General features: G+C 52.0%; 1 protein-coding gene and 1 long non-coding RNA gene across 3 annotated transcripts in view; one reads left to right on the top strand and one right to left on the bottom strand.

Moving 5' to 3' along the window:
* LOC146045196 (uncharacterized) overlaps nucleotides 1-13,050 on the bottom strand; it is a 34,844-nt gene extending 21,794 nt beyond the window's left edge. For both annotated transcript variants that reach the window (XR_014465383.1, XR_014465382.1), the window contains exons 1-2: nucleotides 12,876-13,050; nucleotides 5,532-5,627 (exon numbers count right to left, since the gene is read on the bottom strand). This is a non-coding gene — a long non-coding RNA (uncharacterized LOC146045196). The remainder of the gene's footprint in view (nucleotides 1-5,531; nucleotides 5,628-12,875) is intronic.
* A 192-nt stretch (nucleotides 13,051-13,242) lies between these two features.
* The window catches only part of HSD17B12 (hydroxysteroid 17-beta dehydrogenase 12), a 52,967-nt gene continuing 43,323 nt past the window's right edge, over nucleotides 13,243-22,886 (top strand). The window contains exon 1 of the mRNA XM_083163899.1: nucleotides 13,243-13,532. Within this exon, the coding sequence (XP_083020025.1) occupies nucleotides 13,355-13,532 (178 nt within the window). The 5' untranslated portion in view covers nucleotides 13,243-13,354. The remainder of the gene's footprint in view (nucleotides 13,533-22,886) is intronic.

The following is a 22,886-nucleotide window of genomic DNA, read 5'->3' on the forward strand; positions in this document are numbered from 1 at the left end:
TCGGGTTCACGTTGATAGTGGAGTGGCGTTGACAATGGGGATGGGACTGACATTGTGTCACTTTTTGTGACACTTTCTGGGGGTTTTGCCCTGCTAACATCGGGTGCCGTCGCATCGCATCGCATCGTATGCCATGTGGTTAACATGCGATGCGACGTGATCACTTTACATGGTACCCGATGTAAAATCGGGTTTGGGTGGTGATCTCGTCGCGTCGCATCGTATGCTATTTGGTTAACATACGATGCGACGCGATGCGAAATCGGGTTCGGGTGGTGATCTCGTCGCGTCGCATCGTATGTTAACCAAATAGCATACGATGCCATGCGATGCGACGCGATCCGTATACGACCAAAAAATCGGGCGCCCGGATAACTCACAAGTACCGATTTGTCTAATAACAGCTCATTCCATTGTTTATGGACTACAAGCCATTCCACACAGTCTATCTCAAGCCCAGAGGCCAGGTATCTCTGTTCCAGCTCTGTACTCTGCCTCTCCAATTCCATCTCAGCCCTGCGGCTGAAGACTTTTAGCTGTGCAACACGGGTAATCAGTGACCCTCGAAGGAACGCCTTAAATGTATCCCACACTAGCGAGGTGTTCTCTTCCATAGGGTTGTTAGCAAAGAATTCCTCCCACATCGCTAGCAATTCGGAAGCTGCCCCCATCTGCGTCAGCCAAAAAGGGTTAAAGCGCCAAAATTTCGCTCCCCTAGGGCATTCTAGCTCTACCGACAGATATACAGGGGAATGGTCCGAAACGCCCCGGGGTAAATACTCAGTGGCGGTCACAGACGGGATTAGCCGTCTAGAGATCAGGGCCATATCAATACGAGAGAAAACTCTATGTGTGCTCGAGAAGCAGGAGTAGCAATTGGCCGATGGGAACCTAAGCCTCCAAACATCCACCAGACCCACCTCAGCAATAAGACGAGCGAAGGGCGTAGCCCCGCTCCGTCCACCGCCGGGGGCAGGCCTCCATCTATCCAGAGACTCATCCATAACAGCGTTAAAGTCCCCAACGCAAATAACTGGGTGTGAGGGAAAATCCTGCATAAAAGTACACGCTTTATTAATTATTGTGGGCTGGTAGGGAGGAGGGTTATATATAGCTAACAATACGATAGGGGAGTCATGCAGGGTACCTGCCAGGAAAACATAACAGCCCCTGGGGTCTATTTGGACCTTTTGGCATCTGAAGCCCATATTCTTATGTATTAGGACTGAGACACCCCTAGAATTAGGGTGAAAGACGGAGTGGAAGGGTCCATCCCACCCAGGGTTTTTTAAGAGCTAATACACGACTGCCCACAAGGTGAGTTTCAAAAAGACATACAATACCAGGGGAATGAGTCTTAAGTTGATTCAATACCAATGTGCGTTTGACTCGGTCATTAAGACCCCTGACGTTCCATCCTATGACATTCACCATTTTATGTCAGGGGGGGAATGAAAAGGCAGGAGCAAACAACATATTATTGGTCTGGAATGAGCAGTTCCTCCCAGCCCACATGCCACCCAAAAGAACATATATAGGAGTAGCGCACACATTTCAATAAAAGTAAAAAAATCTAACATAACATAAAGAAAACAACAACACCCCGCCCCCTCCCGGCATACCCACCCGAACATAGGTATACTTTTCCCCTAACAATAAACCCTGTATGACCCCTCTAAGGAGTCGTTCTACTAGAAAAAAAAAGAACAATGAACCCCTAAGAGGCAGCTATTACTATGGCCTATAGAACATGGTGATCCTGACCACAAGATGTTTGGTCAGGGGGGGGAGTAGACCTCTCATAAAGGAAACATATCCGTGAGAGTATGTCCCCCACATAGCATTAAAGGTGAAGGCATTGTAACACAACGAATTATCCCACACAGGTTAGTTACTTCCCCCCATAGCAAGAGACTCAAGTAGTTTAAGGAGGGAGTTCCCGGGGGGCCGGTTGTGTGTCCATCCACGTCGAGGCTGCCTGTGGAGAGTCAAAGAAATGGGTCCGAGTGCCAGCAACCACTCGCAGTCGTGCAGGGTAGAGCATGGAGTACTTCAGCTGCAGAGAACGTAGCCGCTGCTTAACACCTCAACTGAAAAGTCCTGGAAAGCTGCCACACGTTGGCCCTCATATTCAAGGGGTCCCTTCACCCTTGCCAATCTGAGAACAGTGTCCCGATCTTTATAGTGAAGGAACTTCGCAATAAACGTACGCGGTGGTGCGCCAGGGGGTAGTGGGCGCGTGGGGACCCTGTGCGCTCTTTCCACTGCAAATTGGTGGGTGAATGCATCCTTCCCAAACAGGGACACCATCCAGGATTCGAGGAAGGATTCTGGGTTTGCGCCCTCCGCCTTCTCAGGAAGCCCCACAAAGCGCACATTATTCCTCCTGAGCCTCCCCTCCATATCAGTCAACTTCTGCTGACATGTAGACATTTGTGATTCCAGTGCGGAGAGGCGGTTAGGGATAGGTGCAGTGGTATCTTCTAGCGTAGAGATCCGGGTCTCAGTCTCCTCTACCCGGTCCCTCAATTTCTGCATGTCCTGACGTAAAAAGTATATGTCGATTTTTACCTCCGCTACCATACCAGTCAGGCGTTTCTCAGAATCAGTAATGGCCTGCAGGAGTTGTGCCAGAGTTACTTCAGCGGGTTCCGCCATCCTGGTTTCAGGGGAGGAGGGCCCAGGAGAGTCCGGTACACTAGGCGGAGGGGGCGCTATAGAGGGCGGGGGGGTTGGTGCTCGCTCTTCTCTAGCAAACTTGGCCAGCCGTGCCGCAGCAGTAGAGCCGGTCTTTCGGCCATAGAACAACAGGAGGACTCCCAGATAGGGATAGCTACAGCTGTTTCTTATCGCCACTAGAGAGGTTGTCAGCAGTAAGGGTTTTTTATTAGGTGTCCAGAATATCAGGGCTTGGGGTCGCACCACAGTCAAAGTCACAGCAGAGGGTGCACAGGTATAAGCCCACTTTAGAGGAGTACGAGGTATTGCGTACTGTGGAAGTCTAGGTACACACACGCCATTTTGTGATAGTATGGCCGCCATTTTGGTTCGCAGAGTTGCGCAAATAAAGTTTCCATACCCGAGTATGCGTGACAATGTGGACCGGAAGAGTAGACATACTATCACATATAAATTCATAATAACACACTTACACGAAATGAAATATAGTTAAAAGGTTTAGAACGCCACACATAGCTTAGTTAGCCCTACACACACCTGTCTATATCGTGTTTAGTACCGTTCCGTTCAGCTCATTATGCAAAGTATTCCGGTCATTGCGAATATTTCGCAATGTACACTGTCCGATAGTTATGGACATATTCCATATCCCAGAGACAGTTTCTGTTGTAAGTAGTTAACAAAGGAAACTAGATAAAACCGGTTCTTATCCTTGCTGACGCCGAAACCACTGAACAAAGGACTCTTAAAGTTCACTCCCCTGCACCTGGTCAGACCAGGTACAGCGTCTAACCTCCAATCACAGTGGACCGGACATATGATCTCTGACCAATGAGAATGGCCTTTGACCTCCCCTTTCTGACCCTATAAGATAGGCGACCCGGAGCAGGCTCGGTCACTTCGGCACAACTAACTTCCCTGGACCTTCCTACCGGACTATCGCTCATTCCTGAACGATAGTGAGCTCTGACCGGACGGCGCTTCGCATACTAGAGTGAGACGGGTAACGGTTGCATTTCACGGTATTTATCCTTGTAGTATTGTTGGCTGGTTGTGTCTTGTATTATTGTATTCTTTCCCCTTAGCAGAGATTGTTAGCATTCATTGTTAGTATATTGTATCACTTGTTATACCTGTTTGATTCTTATTTCTGTAATCCCCTTTTGTCCATTAGGGACTTTAATACAACCTTTTATGGAGTTCTAACCTCCTTACTTCTATTCAGTGGTCGTGTCTGGTTATTCGCATAATAGCGATAAGGTACATTGCGGACTCTGTCCTTTAAAGTATATTCGCAGAATTAGAGACAAAGTCCTGCGAAGGGATCTCTTATCAAGGTATTGGTTCTTAAGTGTATAACATACAATTAAAAGGTACGCTACGCTGCGCTACGTTTTTGTTCGCACGTAGCTAGGTATAAAGGGTAAGCAGGTTACGGACACATTACGTAACCTGCGCTTTTCACATATTGTATCTCTGGTAATAATCAAATCGTCATTAACAGTACGTTCCTCAATGACAGTTATGATAGACCGTCACATGAGCGGAGCACAGTAATAGGATAGGATGTTGGGTTCAGTCAGCTCTGTGAGGCAAGGCAGCACACTCCACTTGCAGCCCTAAGCTGGCAGCTATTTATATGGGGAGAATATCAGCGTTATCTTGTGCACCAGCAGGTAGCACAGGCAGAACAGGGGTACTGCAGCGTTTTTGTCCCAAGATGGTGGGGGCAGCTCACTATTTGGCAGGAGCTTTTCTCCTGCAGGTATCAGCAGTTAGGCAGGGAACTCTAGGGTAGTGGGATCAAGCACTGCACCTCTCTCCGTTCCCCTTACTTAGGGGGCTGATCTCAGAGGGGTCTCAGGTCTCTGAATAGCACAGCAGCTGCAGGGGGGGCGCCTCCAAGATGGCGGCAGGTACTCACAATTTGGCAGGCTCGCTGTTACATGGAAGCCGACCAGGAGATTACAGGCGTCAGGCGCAGCAGTCGGCGCCTCCTCTCCGTTCCGCTCCACAGGTGCAGGTGTTCTTGCAGGGGGGAGGCTTGGGCCGTGAGGGAGCCCGTCAGCTCCGGTGCCTCGCAGCCGGCGGGTATCAGCCCAGGCGCACGCGGAGGTTGCAGGCTTCCGTCTGCCTGGCTCAGGAGTCGTCTGTCCCCGCACCCTCGCCAGCGAGGGGGATCCGACGTCAGCAGGCACAGCGGGGTCTCTGGGCTTCCTCCTCCGGGCGATGCCGCACAGCAAACGGCAGACGGCTGGTCAGCGCTCGTCTCCCTCCCCTTCCAAGATGGCGCCGGCAGCGTGACACAGACAGGGGGATCTCTCCGGAGTCTGGCACAGAGCAGCTCCGACGGCACAGGGGTCCCTTCTCGAGGTCAGTGCGTTCAGGGGGACAGGTGCCAGCTATGCCCACCTCTGAGAGGCTCTTCCCCACCCGACACAGGATAATAGCAGGATTATTGGATCAGGAGCAGTGCAGGCACGCGTCCTACTCCATCTGCCGCTAGGCCACGCCCCCCAGGAATTTAATTTTTACCCCATTTGGGGTAAATTACCCCTGTTCCCTGACCACTGATCTACATTGACATCCACTATTTCTATTTCACCAGCCCCATGGCATGTAGAAGTGGAAACCGTATCTAATGGATAAGTTTACTAAGATGGGAGTTCTTTTAAAGATGTGATGTTGCCCATGGCAACCATTTCGATTCCATTATCTTCTAGAAGATGTTTAATAAATAAGAAGTAGAATCTGATTGGGTGCTGGAAGTAACATCCCATCTTCAATAGAACTCCTGGAATGTAGTAGAACTTCCTCAATTGCTAAGAAGATGAATCAAATAAAATCATTACCCCAGTTTCTGGTCTTTATGGTCCATATTTTCACCTGGTGTACATGCATCTTGCTGCTGCTGCTGTTTTTCTTCTTCTTTTTTAAATGCTTTTAGTCTGTGGGGAAGGATTTAACATGATATTTGTATAAATCTGTTTAACTTGGTTTACATGCAAACAAACGATAAATAAAAGCATAAAAACGTTTTATAGAAAAGAAGGTGGATTTGAACGTACAAAACAACGGTGTGCAAAGGGCTAATTAAAAAAAAAATCTATATCGGTATTAACCCTTTGATTGCCAACATCCGCAAAAAAAATGGCAGCGTTGCTCACATTCGTTATATAATTTCAAATAAAAAATGTTGTGTAAAAAAAAAAAAGCTTAGCACGGCCACAACGATCATGATCGCGGTCATCGGGTGTAAAATCGGGGGCATTGCGGGCACTAAAAAATCGGGTGCGATGGGCCAGACGCGATGCCCGCGATTTCCCCATAGAGAACAATGTTAAATGCCTCAATTTACCCGCGATGACCCCGATTTCCCATAGGAAATAATGTGAAATGGCTCAATTTACCCAAATTATCATAGGGAACAATGGTAAATGGGCCAAAAACACCCCTGAACATTGAAATGTCCCCCCAAAAGTAGTATACGCCACCCCGCGATCAACGTGAACCCGAAGCGTGGCGAGCGCAGCGACCCCGCGAGGGGCGGCGGTACGCGTCCTCCGACCTTTTCATACCCCCACTATCCACGTCGGCGTGGAGTTGAGAATAGAATAGTGTGGCGAGCGCAGCGAGCCACCGAGCCCAAAGCGTGGCGAGCGTACGCGGATACCTGTGAAGCCCGCGAAGGGACGCGTTTACCTGTGAAGGTATCCGCGTCCGCTCGCCACGCTTCGGGCTCGGTGGCTCGCTGCGCTCGCCACACTATTCTATTCTCAACTCCACGTGGACGTGGATAGTGGGGGTATGAAAAGGTCGGAGGACGCGTACCGCCGCCCCTCGCGGGCTCGCTGCGCTCGCCACGCTTCGGGTTCACGTTGATCGCGGGGTGGCGTAAACTACTTTTGGGGGGACATTTCACTGGTCAGGGGGGTTTTTTGGGGTTTCTGGCCCATTTACCATTGTTCTCTATGATGATTTGGGTAAATTGACCCATTTAACATTGTTTCCTATGGGAAATCGCGGTCATCGCGGGTAACGTTACCCATTTAACATTGTTCCCTATGGGGAAATCGCGGCCATCGCGTGTGGACCATTTAAGCATTTTTAGCCGCACACGACGCGACCGACGCGATTTTCACTGTTTTCAATGCATTTCAATGGCAAAATCGGGGGCATCGCGTCGGTCGCGTCGCAGGCCACTAAAAATTACACCCGATGGCCGCGATTGTGGCCGTGCTAGGAAACAAGTACCGTATTTCCTATTACAGGTCATTATGATGAATAAAAAATGTTTGCTTGCCAATTTGCACACCTATTTTGACAACTTCCCTTGGTACACAAAGGGTTATGTTCTCACAATGCTGGTGATGCGTCAACCCATATATTTTGGGAAGACCGCGAGTAGGTCATACAGGGCACACATTTTAAAAAACTGAAAAAATATATTGAATCGGACTCTTAAATCTTGTAGAATTTTCTTTTTTTGTCGTTGAAAGGTTCAAAGACATAAAAATCAACACATAGTAACTGTTAGTACAATAATAGAGCAATAGAACAACAAGGAAATGGTTGGTCCATGATAATATACAACACAAAATAGGTATACAACAATAGTAATAGGAGAAACCTCATGCATACCAGAATATCAGAGGGTGGGGTCTGTCATGACATCTGATAACATCATGTAGCAGAGTCAGAACAGGTGGATTCCACTGGCTAAAATCTTAAGGTTTTACAATGTGACCCAAAATGCTTAACGCAAAATATCCATCTGTCTATAAACAGTGGCGCCAAGAGAGGGGGAGGGTACTAATTACCTGGGGCCAGGTTTAATGGAGGGGTCCAGTTACCTGACAGCAGCTCTTCTCAATACAACACAAGGGAGGTGCTTACAGTGCTATTTGTTCTGTATTTTATGTTAAGGGTGCATGGCCATGCCTCCTGTCACTAGGCCACACCCACTGTAATGAACTTGGGTCCAGACAAGCTCTCTGCCGCCCATTCTAAATTGTTCTGGACCTCTAGCATCTGTTATGGAAGAGAACTCCGTATAGCGGTACCCAAAGTTCTGGATTTAAGGAGCGCTGGCTGGCTTGTGAGCATGAAACCCCTGGCAACAAGCATGTAACCCCTGGCAACAAGCATGTAGGGAAAAAAATAAAAAATTAATGGAGAAAGGGTGGAGGCGGAATAATCTTTATGGTGAAGGGGGTTGCAAAATGTATATTCACGCCACTGATAGTTCGCATAGTGGGGTCTCACAGGAGCCCTGCAACCCCAGGTAAAATCCACCACTGGCAAGGACCATAAGAGAACAGGCAACATCACTGGAACCTTGTGCTAAATTTTGCTGTTGGGCCCTATGAAAACATTTATGTTAGAGCTGCACTCCCTTTCTTGTTATATATGATACTCTACTCTGCCACACCTGGGATGTAGGGATTCCCTCTCACCATCAGTAACCACCTGTTACAGACTTCTGCGTATGTGGGGACCCATTGGTGCAACATCTCCTAGTTGGTGGCAGTTCATACACACTTACTATGGACCAATGCTGTGCTTTACCAGCAGGCAGAGGGTGGAGCTTGGAGATGCTGGACTTCACCTCAAGCAAGCTGGAGCTTAGCTGGCAGTCACAGGATACACAATCCGGCAACTTTGAAGCAAGATGGTTATTTGCTATTGCAAAATGTTATATGTTTATTTATTTTTTAAGATTAGTCTTAGTTGAAGGTGCAGTACCACAGATACACACATGGATGGCGCAATAATCCATAGGATGGCAGATCTCTCATTCTGTGAAATTGGTGTTTCTGGGCAACTGGATGGAATGGATCTGTCTAGTGGAAGGTGCCGTAGGCATGTAGGCCAAATCCTGTGGCTGTTGACAGCATGCAAACACAGAAGATAGTTCTAATAAAGTTGGGTACCATCCGGTATCACCCCACTGCTCACAAATTCTGGGAGCCATCCGGTATCACCCCAACTGCTCACTAATTCTGGCTACCACCGGATTTCACACTACTGCTCACTAATTCTGGGTACAACCACTGCTCACTAATTCTGGCTACCACTCAAGCAGTGGGGTGACACCGAATGGCACCCAGAATTAGTGAGCAAAGGTGTGATACCGAATGGCAGCCAGAATTAGTGAGCAGAGGTGTGATACCGAATGGCACCCAGAATTAGTGAGCAGTAGTGTAACATCGGGTGGTATTAGTGAGCAGTTGTTGTACCCAGAATTAGTGAGCAGTGGGGTGATCCCGGATGGCACCCAGAATTAGTGAGCAGTGGTGTGACACCGGATGGCACCCAGAATTACTGATCATTAATTCTGGGTGCCATCCGGTGTCACACCACTGCTCACTAATTCTGGGTGCCATCTGGGATCACCCCACTGCTCACTAATTCTGGGTACAACAACTGCTCACTAATACCACCCGATGTTACACTACTGCTCACTAATTCTGGGTGCCATTCGGTATCACACCTCTGCTCACTAATTCTGGCTGCCATTCGGTATCACACCTCTGCTCACTAATTCTGGGTGCCATTCGGTGTCACCCCACTGCTCACTAATTCTGGGTACCATCCGGTGTCACACTACTGCTCACTAATTCTGGGTTCCATCTGGTGTCACACTACTGCTGACTAATTCTGGGTGCCATCCGGTGTCACACTACTGCTCACTAATTCTGGGTTCCATCCGGTATCACACTACTGCTCACTAATTCTGAGTGCCATCCGGTGTCACACCACTGCTCAGTAATTCTGGGTGCCATCCGGTGTCACCCCATGGCTCACTAATTCTGGGTGCCATCTAGTGTCACCCCACGGCTCACTAATTCTGGGTGCCATCTGGTGTCACACCACTGCTCACTAATTCTGAGTGCCATTTGGTGTCACCCCACGGCTCACTAATTCTGGCTGCCATCTGGTGTCACACCACGGCTCACTAATTCTGGGTGCCATCCGGTGTCTCACTACTGCTCACTAATTCTGGGTGCCATCTGGTGTCACACCACGGCTCACAAATTCTGGGTGCCATCAGGTGTCACACCACTGCTCGCTAATTCTGGGTACCATCCGGTGTCACACTACTGCTCGCTAATTCTGGGTTCCATCCGGTGCCACACCACTGCTCACTAATTCTTGGTGCCGTCCGGTGTCACACTACTGCTCACTAATTCTGGGTGCCATCCGGTGTTACACTACTGCTCACTAATTCTGGGTGCTATCCGGTGTCACACTACTGCTGACTAATTCTGGGTACCATCCGGTGTCACACTACTGCTCACTAATTCTGGGTTCCATCCGGTGCCACACCACTGCTCACTAATTCTGGGTGCCATCCGGTGTCACACTACTGCTCACTAATTCTGGGTGCCATCTGGTGTCACACCACGGCTCACTAATTCTGGGTGCAATGAGGTGTCACACTACTGCTCACTAATTCTGGGTGCAATGAGGTGTCACACTACTGCTCACTAATTCTGGGTGCTACAGACATTTTCTAGACACATAAGTTTCTGGTTTCAAATTATAAAAATAAATGGGTCAGTCATAAGGAAACAGAACATGGGGTCCTACCGCATCACTGTCATTTTGATGTGCAAATATGTTGTTGTTTTCCACATAAAGTATTGGCGAAGCCACCAGATGACACCAATAAAAGCTGGCCCTCCATCCGTATAGTGCGGGGAAGCCGATATTCCCGCCTAACCTCAAACACTATTTTATTCAAACCTCAGCACTCGGGCAGAATCCAAGAACTAAGGGAAGTATAACTATATAGTCACACAAAGCATTTGAACATGATCTTTTGGAGCTAATTAAATCCCCGTTCTCTGGTGGAACATACCATGAATGATCGGTTACCTATATAAGGACGATATTGTGTTTCATTCAGTTCATATCTCAATCAGCTCAGAAACGTGAAGCAAGGGTCCACTCCTCATCTACCTCCATACTCAAACATTGCCTTGTGCTCTGTCGTTGCGGTGCCATATAAATTAATAATGATAATATATTTGATGATCCAGTTATGGGTACCTCAGAACCTAATTGGTCCTAAGTGGGAGCCTAGATCCTATAATGGATGATCTGGCTATGGGCCCCTCAATGCCTAGTGGGTCCTAAGTAGGAACCTAGGTCCTATAATAGATCTGGCTATTTATTTAATTATTCATTAACAGTTTCTTATATAGCGCAGCATATTCCGTTGCGCTTTGCAATAGGAGACAGTGATACAACACACTGGTAATTTACAGACAGTCAAAGGTATGAGGGCTATGTCTTTCAATGCCTAGTGGGTCCTTGGTGGGACCTTAGGTCCTCTAATGGATGATCCAGTTATGGGTCACACATTGCCTCGTGGGACCTAGGTGGAAGCCTATATCATATAATGGATTTATCCAGGGCCGCCGTGGGTACAGCTGTCCTGGGCCCCGGCCACTGGAGGGGCCCAGGCAGCTGCCCACAGTGGCACGGCGCCACCCCCCACACTCGCACAACGCCTCCCCCACCTGGCGGACCCCCAGCCAGGCACGCACAATACACAGTACAGCATGCAGAGCGCCAAGCCTAGAATACAGAGGGGCTTGGCGCTCTGCAGGCTGCAACGTGCAGTGTGCGCTCCCGACGGTCTGTGAAGGAGGGAGATGGCACGCCACCACTGCTGGTTGCTGCTGGTAAGTAACAGTAATTGGGGGGATAGGGGGAGGCAGGATGCGTGCGGGGGGGGGGGGGGGGAATGCCGCTGGGGGCTCAGACTGAATGTCAGTCCCGGGCCACACCATTTATAGTGGCGGCCCTGGATTTATCCTTCTATGGGTCCTCGGTACCTAGTAGGTCCTAGGTGGGAGCCTAGGTCCTATAATGGTTGATCTGGGTAATGGCCCCTCAATGCCTAGTGGTTCCTAGGTGGGAGCCCAGGTCCTATAATGGATGATCTGGGTAATGGCCCTCAATGCCTAGTGGTTCCTAGGTGGGAGCCCAGGTCCTATAATGGATGATCTGAGTATGGGTCTCACATTGCCTAGTGGTTCCTAGGTGGGAGCCCAGGTCCTATAATGGATGATCTGAGTATGGGTCTCACATTGCCTAGTGGGTCCTAGGTGGGAGCCCAGGTCCTATAATGGATGATCTGGGTAATGGCCCCTCAATGCCTAGTGGGTCCTAGGTGGGAGCCTAGGCCCTATAATGGATGATCTAGCTATAGGTCCCGGAACTATGTAAAAACCGGACCCGGACTAAAGCCCGGACCGGACATCAAAATATGCAGTCCGGAGCTTGTAGTGTCCGGAGGGGTGTCTTGTCCGGGGGGTCCCTGTGATAGCTATCATCAGGGACATGGGAAAGGGGAGATTACAGCCTCCCCATGTGGTCCGGACCGTCCGGTTTTTGCTACATGCCCAGACCATACAGGAAGGCTTCATTCTCCCCCTCCTCCACTCCCTGGTGACAGGTGTCACAGGCAGGCCCCCGGACAGCACACCCCCTCGGACCGGACGCTACAAGCTACAGACTGCAGATTTTGATGTCCGGGGTCTTGTCCTGGTCCGGTTTTTACCCATACCCATGGGTCCCACATTGCCTAGTGGGTCCTAGGTGGCAACCTAAATCCTAATAATAGATTATCTGGCTATGGGTCTCACATTGGCCAAGTGCGTCCTATTGGGATGCAGTTAAAATCCCGGTGGTCGGGATCCCAGCGTTCAGAATCCCGACCGCCGAAATCCCGACACTTTCTCCCTCCGTGGGTGTCCACGACACCCCTGGAGGGAGAATAAATTAGCGTGCCGAGCGTAGCGAGGCACCGGGCCCGCTGCGTGGCGAGTGCAGCGAGCCCGCAAGGGGGGGCGATCCACGTCCCCCCCTTGTCGGGATTTCGGCGGTCGGGATTCCGGCGTCTGGATTTTGAACGCCGGGATCCCGACTGCCGGGATTTCATACTGAATCCGTCCTATTGTAGGTAGGAGCCTATGTTCTATAATGAAAACATCATACCTGCAGGAACAGGGGACACTTTATTGGTGGATTTGGGATATAAATAGAGACACTTACAGGAAAACCAGGATTCTGCTGAAATCTATGAAGGTTGGGACTGACCCAGGAACAATAATAACATCTCAGTGTCCTCTCAACTGCTCCCCCTCAACCCTGGACAACTAATCTGGTGCCATCCGACTCACCAATCACTGAGCATTGCCAGCAGACAAGTCATAGTAACAGTAGCCTCTCAGCCAATCGCATCGCAGCTTCCCCAGACCCATTTATGAATGAGCTGCGGGGGCGGAAATGGCACTGTTGCTAGACGACGTGAAAATGCCGTCCAATAGGAATCTATCGAACGAGCAGAACGGGTAGACACTGTTACCAGGGTAATGAAGGCGGGACGCTTTGGAAACGGTTATCCAATCAGAGTGAAGATGCTGCAAGTTTCAAGCGGAGCTACGTGATTGATGCTACAGTAAGCCAATGAAGATGCGATCACCTTGACCAATGACATGATGAGAAGGCTGTGCTGGGAAGAGTGACGCGAGCTGCGGCCAGTGAGGCGGCGAGTTGTAGGCTGTGTGGGCGCGGAGACTGGGTGACAGGAGCCTTTCGCATACGGTGACTGTGCGCCCGCTCTTCCGGGTGTCGCTCTCTGTGCAGGCGGTTAAGGGACATGGCTGCAGCTCCGCTAGCCGGGATGCCCGTGCCCTGCGCCAACTTCTTCTGGTACCTAGGCGTGCTAGCGGCCTCCTGGTGGGGTGTGAGGGCCGCTTGGCACCTGCTGTGCGGTGTCCGGGTCTGGGTGCTGGGGAGTGGAGCGCAGGTGGGTCCGAGGACCGGGAAATGGGCAGGTGAGTCCTCCCCGGGGTTAGGGCGGCGTGGTGAGCGGATACAGGCACGCTGAGCAGGGTATACGGGGATGGGGCAGCTAGGCTAGCAGCATGGGATGAATGAGAGAGACTGTGAGGTGTGTGGGAGGATAGAGAGACAGACTGTGAGGTGTGTGGGAGGATAGAGAGACAGACTGTGAGGTGTGTGGGAGGATAGAGAGACAGACTGTGAGGTGTGTGGGAGGATAGAGAGACAGACTGTGAGGTGTGTGGGAGGATAGAGACAGACTGTGTGGGAGGAGAGAGAGAGAGACTGTGGGGGTGTGTGGGAGGAGAGAGACTGTGGGGGTGTGGTGTGGGAGGAGAGAGACTGGGTGTGTGGGAGGAGAGAGAGACTGGGGGGGGTGTGGGAGGAGAGAGAGAGACTGGGGGGTGTGGGAGGAGAGAGAGAGACTGTGGGAGGAGAGAGAGAGAGACTGTGGGGGGTGTGGGAGGAGAGAGAGACTGTGGGAGGAGAGAGAGACAGACTGTGTGGGAGGAGAGAGAGACTGGGGGGTGTTGGAGGAGAGAGAGAGACTGTGGGGGTGTGGGAGGAGAGAGAGAGACTGTGTGGGAGGAGAGAGAGAGAGACTGTGTGGGAGGAGAGAGAGACTGTGGGGGGTGTGGGAGGAGAGAGACTGTGGGAGGAGAGAGAGAGAGACTGGGGGGTGTGGGAGGAGAGAGAGACAGACTGTGGGAGGAGAGACTGGGGGGTGTGGGAGGAGAGAGAGACAGACTGTGGGAGGAGAGAGAGAGACTGTGAGGGGTGTGGGAGGAGAGAGACTGTGAGGGGTGTGGGAGGAGAGAGACTGTGAGGGGTGTGGGAGGAGAGAGAGAGACTGAGGGGTGTGGGAGGAGAGAGAGACTGTGAGGGGTGTGGGAGGAGAGAGAGAGAGAGAGACTGAGGGGTGTGGGAGGAGAGAGAGAGAGAGACTGTGGGGATGTGGGAGGAGAGAGAGAGAGACTGTTGGGTGTGGGAGGAGAGAGACTGGGGGGTGTGGGAGGAGAGAGAGATATATGGACTGTGGCGCATGTGCAGGAGGGGAGAGATATGGACTGTGGCGCATGTGCAGGAGGGGAGAGATATGGACTGTGGCGCATGTGCAGGAGGGGAGAGATATGGACTGTGGCGCATGTGCAGGAGGGGAGAGATATGGACTGTGGCGCATGTGCAGGAGGGGAGAGATATGGACTGTGGCGCATGTGCAGGAGGGGAGAGATATGGACTGTGGCGCATGTGCAGGAGGGGAGAGATATGGACTGTGGCGCATGTGCAGGAGGGGAGAGATATGGACTGTGGCGCATGTGCAGGAGGGGAGAGGGAGACGGACTGTGGCGCGTGTGCAGAAGGAGAGGGGGAGACGGACTGTGGCGCGTGTGCAGGAGGAGAGGGGGAGACGGACTGTGGCGCGTGTGCAGGAGGAGACGGACTGTGGCGCAGGAGGATAGTGGGACTGTGGCGCGTGTGCAGGAGGAGAGGGGGAGATGGCCTGTGGCGAGTGTGCAGGAGGAGAGGGGGAGACGGACTGTGGCGCTTGTGCAGGAGGAGAGGGGAAGACGGACTGTGGCGCGTGTGCAGGAGGAGAGGGGGAGACGGACTCTGGCGCGTGTGCAGGAGGAGAGGGGAAGACGGACTGTGGCGCGTGTGCAGGAGGAGAGGGGGAGACGGACTGTGGCGCGTGTGCAGGAGGAGAGAGGGAGAAGGTCTGTGGCGCAGGAGGATAGTGGGACTGTGGCACATGTGCAGGAGGGGAGAGGGAGACGGACTGTGGCATATGTGCAGGAGGAGAGAGGGAGAAGGTCTGTGGCGCATGTTCAGGAGGAGAGTAGGAGATGGACAGGAGAGAGTGGAATGGGACTGTGGGCCTTATTTTGGTTCATTCTTTCTGACAAAATCCTTCTTAGATGGGCAAAACCATGTGCACTGCAGGTGGGGCAGATCTTACATGTGCAGAAAGAATTAGATTAAGGTGGGGTTTTACTTCAAAGTGAGATCTATATTGCAGTGTAAAAATAAAGCAGTCAGTATTTTCCCTGCACAGAAACAAAATTACTCACCCAAATCTAATTATCTCTGCACATGTTACATCTGCCCCCCCTGCAGTGCACATGGTTTTGTCCATCTAAGAAGGATTTTGTCAGAAAGAATGAACCAAAATAAGGCCCTGTGTCACATGTGCAGGGGGAGACTGACTGGCGCATGTGCAGGAGGAGAGAGGGAGACGGACTGTGGCGCATGTGCAGGAGGTGAGAGGGAAACGGACTGTGGCACATGTGCAGGAGGAGAGGGGGAGAAGGTCTGTGGCGTAGGAAGAGAGGCACTGTGGCGCATGTGCAGGAGGGGAGAAGGACTGTGGCGCATGTGCAGGATGAGAGGGAGACGGACTGTGGCACATGTGCAGGAGGAGAGCGGGAAAAGGTCTGTGGCGCATGTTCAGGAGGAGAGGGAGACGCACTGTGGTGCATGTGCAGGAGGAGAGAGGGAGAGAGACTAAGAGGGGTGTGGGAGGAGAGAGACAGAATGTGAGGGGTGTGGGAGGAGAGAGAGAGACTGTGAGGGGTGTGGGAGGAGAGAGAGAGACTGTGAGGGGTGTGGGAGGAGAGAGAGAGAGACTGAGGGGTGTGGGAGGGGAGAGAGAGAGAGAGAAAGACTGTGAGGGGTGTGGGAGGAGAGAGAGACTGTGAGGGGTGTGGGAGGAGAGAGAGACTGTGGGGATGTGGGAGGAGAGGGAGAGACTGGGGGGTGTGGGAGGAGAGAGAGAGATATGGACTGTGGCGCATGTGCAGGAGGGGAGAGATATGGACTGTGGCGCATGTGCAGGAGGGGAGAGATATGGACTGTGGCGCATGTGCAGGAGGGGAGAGATATGGACTGTGGCGCATGCGCAGGAGGGGGGAGACGGACTGTGGCGCGTGTGCAGGAGGAGAGGGGGAGACGGACTGTGGCGCGTGTGCAGGAGGGGGAGACGGACTGTGGCGCGTGTGCAGGAGGAGAGGGGGAGATGGCCTGTGGCGAGTGTGCAGGAGGAGAGGGGGAGACGGACTGTGGCGCGTGTGCAGGAGGAGAGGGGGAGACGGACTCTGGCGCGTGTGCAGGAGGAGAGGGGGAGACGGACTGTGGCGCGTGTGCAGGAGGAGAGGGGGAGACGGACTGTGGCGCGTGTGCAGGAGGAGAGAGGGAGAAGGTCTGTGGCGCAGGAGGATAGTGGGACTGTGGCACATGTGCAGGAGGGGAGAGGGAGACGGACTGTGGCATATGTGCAGGAGGAGAGAGGGAGAAGGTCTGTGGCGCATGTTCAGGAGGAGAGTAGGAGAAGGACAGGAGAGAGTGGAATGGGACTGTGGGCCTTATTTTGGTTCATTCTTTCTGACAAAATCCTTCTTAGATGGGCAAAACCATGTGCACTGCAGGTGGGGCAGATCTTACATGTGCAGAAAGAATTAGATTTGGGTGGGGTTTTACTTCAAAGTGAGATCTATATTGCAGTGTAAAAATAAAGCAGTCAGTATTTTCCCTGCACAGAAACAAAATTACTCACCCAAATCTAATTATCTCTGCACATGTTACATCTGCCCCCCCCTGCAGTGCACATGGTTTTGTCCATCTAAGAAGGATTTTGTCAGAAAGAATGAACCAAAATAAGGCCCTGTGTCACATGTGCAGGGGGAGACTGACTGGCGCATGTGCAGGAGGAGAGAGGGAGACGGACTGTGGCGCATGTGCAGGAGGTGAGAGGGAAACGGACTGTGGCACATGTGCAGGAGGAGAGGGGGAGAAGGTCTGTGGCGTAGGAAGAGAGGCACTGTGGCGCATGTGCAGGAGGGGAGAAGGACTGTGGCGCATGTGCAGGAGGAGAGCGGGAAAAGGTCTGTGGCGCATGTTCAGGAGGAGAGGGAGACGCACTGTGGTGCATGTGCAGGAGGAGAGAGGGAGAGAGACTAAGAGGGGTGTGGGAGGAGAGAGACAGAATGTGAGGGGTGTGGGAGGAGAGAGAGAGACTGTGAGGGGTGTGGGAGGAGAGAGAGAGAGACTGTGAGGGGTGTGGGAGGAGAGAGAGAGAGAGACTGAGGGGTGTGGGAGGGGAGAGAGAGAGAGAGAGAGAGAGACTGTGAGGGGTGTGGGAGGAGAGAGAGACTGTGAGGGGTGTGGGAGGAGAGATGGACTGTGGCGCATGTGCAGGAGGGGAGAGATATGGACTGTGGCGCATGTGCAGGAGGGGGGAGACGGACTGTGGCGCGTGTGCAGGAGGAGAGGGGGAGACGGACTGTGGCGCGTGTGCAGGAGGGGGAGACGGACTGTGGCGCGTGTGCAGGAGGGGGAGACGGACTGTGGCGCGTGTGCAGGAGGAGAGGGGGAGACGGACTGTGGCGCGTGTGCAGGAGGAGAGGGGGAGACGGACTGTGGCGCGTGTGCAGGAGGAGAGGGGGAGACGGACTGTGGCGTGTGTGCAGGAGGAGAGGGGGAGACGGACTGTGGCGCAGGAGGATAGTGGGACTGTGGCGCGTGTGCAGGAGGAGAGGGGGAGACGGCCTGTGGCGCGTGTGCAGGAGGAGAGGGGGAGACGGCCTGTGGCGCGTGTGCAGGAGGAGAGGGGGAGACGGACTGTGGCGCGTGTGCAGGGGGAGACGGACTCTGGCGCGTGTGCAGGAGGAGAGGGGGAGACGGACTGTGACGCGTGTGCAGGAGGAGAGGGGGAGACGGACTGTGGCGCGTGTGCAGGAGGAGAGAGGGAGAAGGTCTGTGGCGCAGGAGGATAGTGGGACTGTGGCACATGTGCAGGAGGGGAGAGGGAGACGGACTGTGGCATATGTGCAGGAGGAGAGAGGGAGAAGGTCTGTGGCGCATGTTCAGGAGGAGAGTAGGAGATGGACAGGAGAGAGGGGAATGGGACTGTGTCACATGTGCAGGGGGAGACTGGCGCATGGGCAGGAGGTGAGAGGGAAACGGACTGTGGCACATGTGCAGGAGGAGAGAGGGAGAAGGTCTGTGGCGTAGGAAGAGAGGCACTGTGGCGCATGTGCAGGAGGGGAGACTGACTGTGGCGCATGTGCAGGATGAGAGGGAGACGGACTGTGGCGCATGTGCAGGAGGAGAGCGGGAAAAGGTCTGTGGCGCATGTTCAGGAGGAGAGGGAGACGGACTGTGGTGCATGTGCAGGAGGAGAGAGGGAGAGGGACTGTGGTGCATGTACAGGAGGAGAGATGGAACGGACTGTGGTGCATGAGCTGGAGGAGAGGGGGTGATGGACTGTGGGGCATGTGCAGGAGGTGAGCGGGATGGACTGTCACATGTGCAGGAGGAGAGGGGGAGACGGACTGTGGCGCGTATGCAAGAGAAGAGGGTGAGACTGACTGTTGCGTGTGTGCAGGAGGAGAGGGGGAGACGGACTGTGGCGCGTGTGCAGGAGGAGAGGGGGAGACGGCCTGTGGCGCATGTGCAGGAGGAGAGGGGGAGACGGACTGTGGCGCATGTGCAGGAGGAGAGGGGGAGACGGACTGGCGCATGTGCAGGAGGAGAGGGGGAGACGGACTGTGGCGCGTGTGCAGGAGGAGAGGGGGAGACGGACTGTGGCGCGTGTGCAGGAGGAGGGGGAGACGGACTGTGGCGTGTGTGCAGGAGGAGGGGGGGACGGCCTGTGGCATGTGTGCTGGAGGAGAGAGAGGGATGGACTGTGGCGCATGTGCAGGGGGGAGAGGGATGGACTGTGGCGCATGTGCAGGGGGGAGAGGGATGGACTGTGGCGCATGTGCAGGGGGGAGAGGGATGGACTGGTGCATTTGCAGGGGGGATGGACTGTGGCGCATGTGCAGGGGGGAGGAATGGACTGTGGTGCATGTGCAGGGGGGAGAGGGTGGACTGTAGCGCATGTGCAGGGGGAGAGGGTGGACTGTGGCGCATGTGCAGGGGGAGATGGACTGTGGCGCATGTGCAGGGGGGGAGGGATGGACTGTGGCACATGTGCAGGGGGAGGGTGGACTGTGGCGCATGTGCAGGGGAGATGGACTGTGGCGCATGTGCAGAAAGAGAGAGGGATGGACAGTGGCGCATGTGCAGGGGGGAGGGATGGACAGTGGTGCATGTGCAGGGGGGGAGGGATGGACTGTGGCGCATGTGCAGGGGGAGAGGTTAGACTGTGGCGCATGTGCAGGGGTAGATGGACTGTGGCGCATGTGCAGAAAGAGAGAGGGATGGACAGTGGCACATGTGCAGGGGGGGAGAAGGATGGACTGTGGCGCATGTGTGTTGAGGGAGAGACCATGGAATGCAGGGGACAGATGGACTGTGGAATGTGTGGCTGTTGGACTGTACAAATGGTGAGATGTGAAGGAAGAGGCCGGTATATCAGACAGAGAAGACTGTATATATGACTCTATATTAATACTGAGGCACCGTTATTGGAAAAAACAACTATTTTAAAATCTGCGACCTTAACTCCTCTTGCAATGCAGAATGTATTACCACATGGTCACCGTAAGACAAACTGTTTATAATGGTTTAAAATGGTATAAATGGGAAAAACATCACAATGCTTATTACACCCAATCCCATATAGCATGCGCCATTATGATCCCAACCCTGCGCCACTTTTCTCCTTTTACCGGCACACGCAGCCCCGTAACGCAGGATACAGTTTGAAGGACTGTCCCAGGGTTCTTAGCCAAATACAGGATCAAGCCAAAGGTTTCTATGGGTACATTTTAGCATCTAATTTTGACATAATCTATTATATTCCGCCTTTAATTTATATTCTTGGTCTTTTTTTTACACAAAAATCCCCAAATAATGCGCACAATAAAGTATTCCGGTTCTCATTGCGTTACAGCACAGCTGTTGGCTCTAACAACTGTTGTTAAACACCTAAATATTCTGCATTCTCGTTCCTGGCACCTAGAGGTGTCGGCTTGGTTCCTAATAATCCCGTGTTATGACTACTGGACATTCTGTACATTCTTCATACATTCCCCCCACTCCTAAATCCCTGAATACTAGACCCTTTGCTGGGTTACACTGGAGTTTGTATAGGTGTAATATGTGCTGCACTTCTGATGCGGCCATGCATGCTCTACTTATGTACATTGAGTTTTACTGGTGTTACACTGTACAGTGCTGCAGTTCAGCTCCTGCGATGAGAGCAGAGTCATGTTCTGACCGGACTTGCAGATGGGGAGCGCTCTGTACAAAAACACATCATCGGATAACCATCGGTCGCAGTATATGCCTGCCTCGTATAAGCTGGGGAGCTCAGTATATCCACATCAGAAGAGGCAATTACTGGCTTCAGCACTCCCATAAAGCAGACTATGGCCAGTATTCAATAAGAAAAATTCACCTTGTTTTATGGCGAGTTTGTGCTATTTTCACGTTGGAAGGAGCATTTTGCTCTCCAAAAGTGAACCACCCTATTCAATGTGATATTTTCGCAGTCTTTTTAAGTGATTTTCGCCGTGTCTCTCCGTGTAGCAATTCTCCATCTTTTCATGGAGAACTGGAATGTGAACTTTTAAACTAAAAGTTTTTTTTTTTTAATTTTGGTGTCATAAAATCAGGATTTTTTTTTCTGTGAAGGGGCATGTTATTTTTATTGAATATATATTTAATAAAAAAAACATATTTTTTTAAATTTTTTTTTTTTTTTTTTTTACACAGAGCAGCCAGAAGGGGGCCGGAGCTCTCGAGCCACTCATAAGATATTCATATATTCACTGCATCCGATCATTACATATGCACGATCGGGTGCAGTGAATACTGGGTACCCCGCTGGCTATAGGGGGGGGCAGCTTGTGCTGCCTGGGTCCCGGGGAGCCCACCTCCCCTCCACATATGTTCTGGGGCAGCCAGGGAGACTTTAATCTCCCTGGCTGCCACCGTCCCCCGGCTCCCTGCCGCGGACGCTCGTCCGCTGCCGGGGTTAAGACTCGCTGCGAGTGGCGGCGAGTCTTAACCACATTGAATAGTGGGAGCAGGAGTGGCAGCGAGCCCTCTGGAACAGGGCGAGTGAAAAAATCTCTCGCCATGCACGGAGAGTTATTCTCGTTGAATACTGCCTATGTGTTTTGGGAACTCAACCGCAGATTTTCGCAGTGGTCCCTGGTTTATTTTGGGCATTTAGTCATTTTTGGGAGCGCAGACACTGCAGATATGTCCTTGTGGGTATCCGGTGGATAGGTTGACCTGAAAATGTCGACATGCTACATTTTGACACATGGAAAGGTCAACATACAGATTTTCAGGTGTTTTTTTTGTTTGGTTTCTTTTGGAGTTGTTTCAAAATATATTCAGTTGGACACCAATTTGGAATGGTGACGTGTGCCAAGCAAAGGTGTTGACATTGACCACCAAATGAAACCCCTCAAAAATAACTCAGCGTCGACCTCCATGTCGACTTTTTGGTTGTGTCAAAATGTTGTCAATGTCTATTGACTGACTAGACGTTTACATTTTTTTTCTTAATTAACTAGAACAATTGGCCACTTTTCAGCGTTTCTGTACATTGTTTCACTTGTGCATTGTTGGACTTCTTTATATGTGACATAACGGATGTGTTGACGCTGGACTTCTTGGTCACTCGGCCTAAGCGCTATGCCCGGCTAAGTATCAGGATCTCTGATTTGTCTGCTTATTGATGAGTTTGTATGCACGGCTTCATGCAGCATTGAAAGTGCGCAGGAAACAGACCTGCATCTGCAGCTTGTGTAACAGAGCCATGTGCCTTCTGGTTCCATCTACACTCTGAACTTAGAGGCAGAATCGGGCTGCACGAGTGAGGGTGGGTGGGTGACCCGTTTCTCCACCGCTATTTGCAATGAGCGTGTAATCTTTCTGGGCGGCAGAAATCTGCTCGCATGCAACAGCATATTCTCTATTTAGCGATCCATGCAGACTGATCATACATACATTCTCTGGTTAGAACACTGGCGTCTTAACCATATGTAGTCAAGCGATGGTGACGCACGGGGCTGCGCATCTGTCGCTTGGGGGGGCATACGCCCGGAGCAATCCGTGCTACAGATTAGAAAATGGGTTGAAGTCGCCCCTTGTGTATCAGCCTTTAGGCCCTTCATCCTTAACAAGCTGATCATCATGTTCCCTTAATCTTGGCTGTGGTGTAGCAAGTTGACAATATCTATATTGTCCCCAAATTGCAGACACAAATGAAAAGTCAACACAGAAAAGGTTGACGTGGGGTTTTCATGTTTTTTTCTGAGCACATGGACCCCTCATTAGTGTACAACGTACGGATTCAGTAGGAAATCCCGGCGGTCGGGATCCCGGCGTTCAAAATCCCGACGCCGGAATCCCAACCGCCGAAATCCCGACAAGGGGGGGACGTGGAT

The sequence above is a fragment of the Crinia signifera genome, chromosome 11 (genome assembly GCF_055691185.1).
Source record: "Crinia signifera chromosome 11, ASM5569118v1, whole genome shotgun sequence".
Taxonomy (NCBI): domain Eukaryota; kingdom Metazoa; phylum Chordata; class Amphibia; order Anura; family Myobatrachidae; genus Crinia; species Crinia signifera.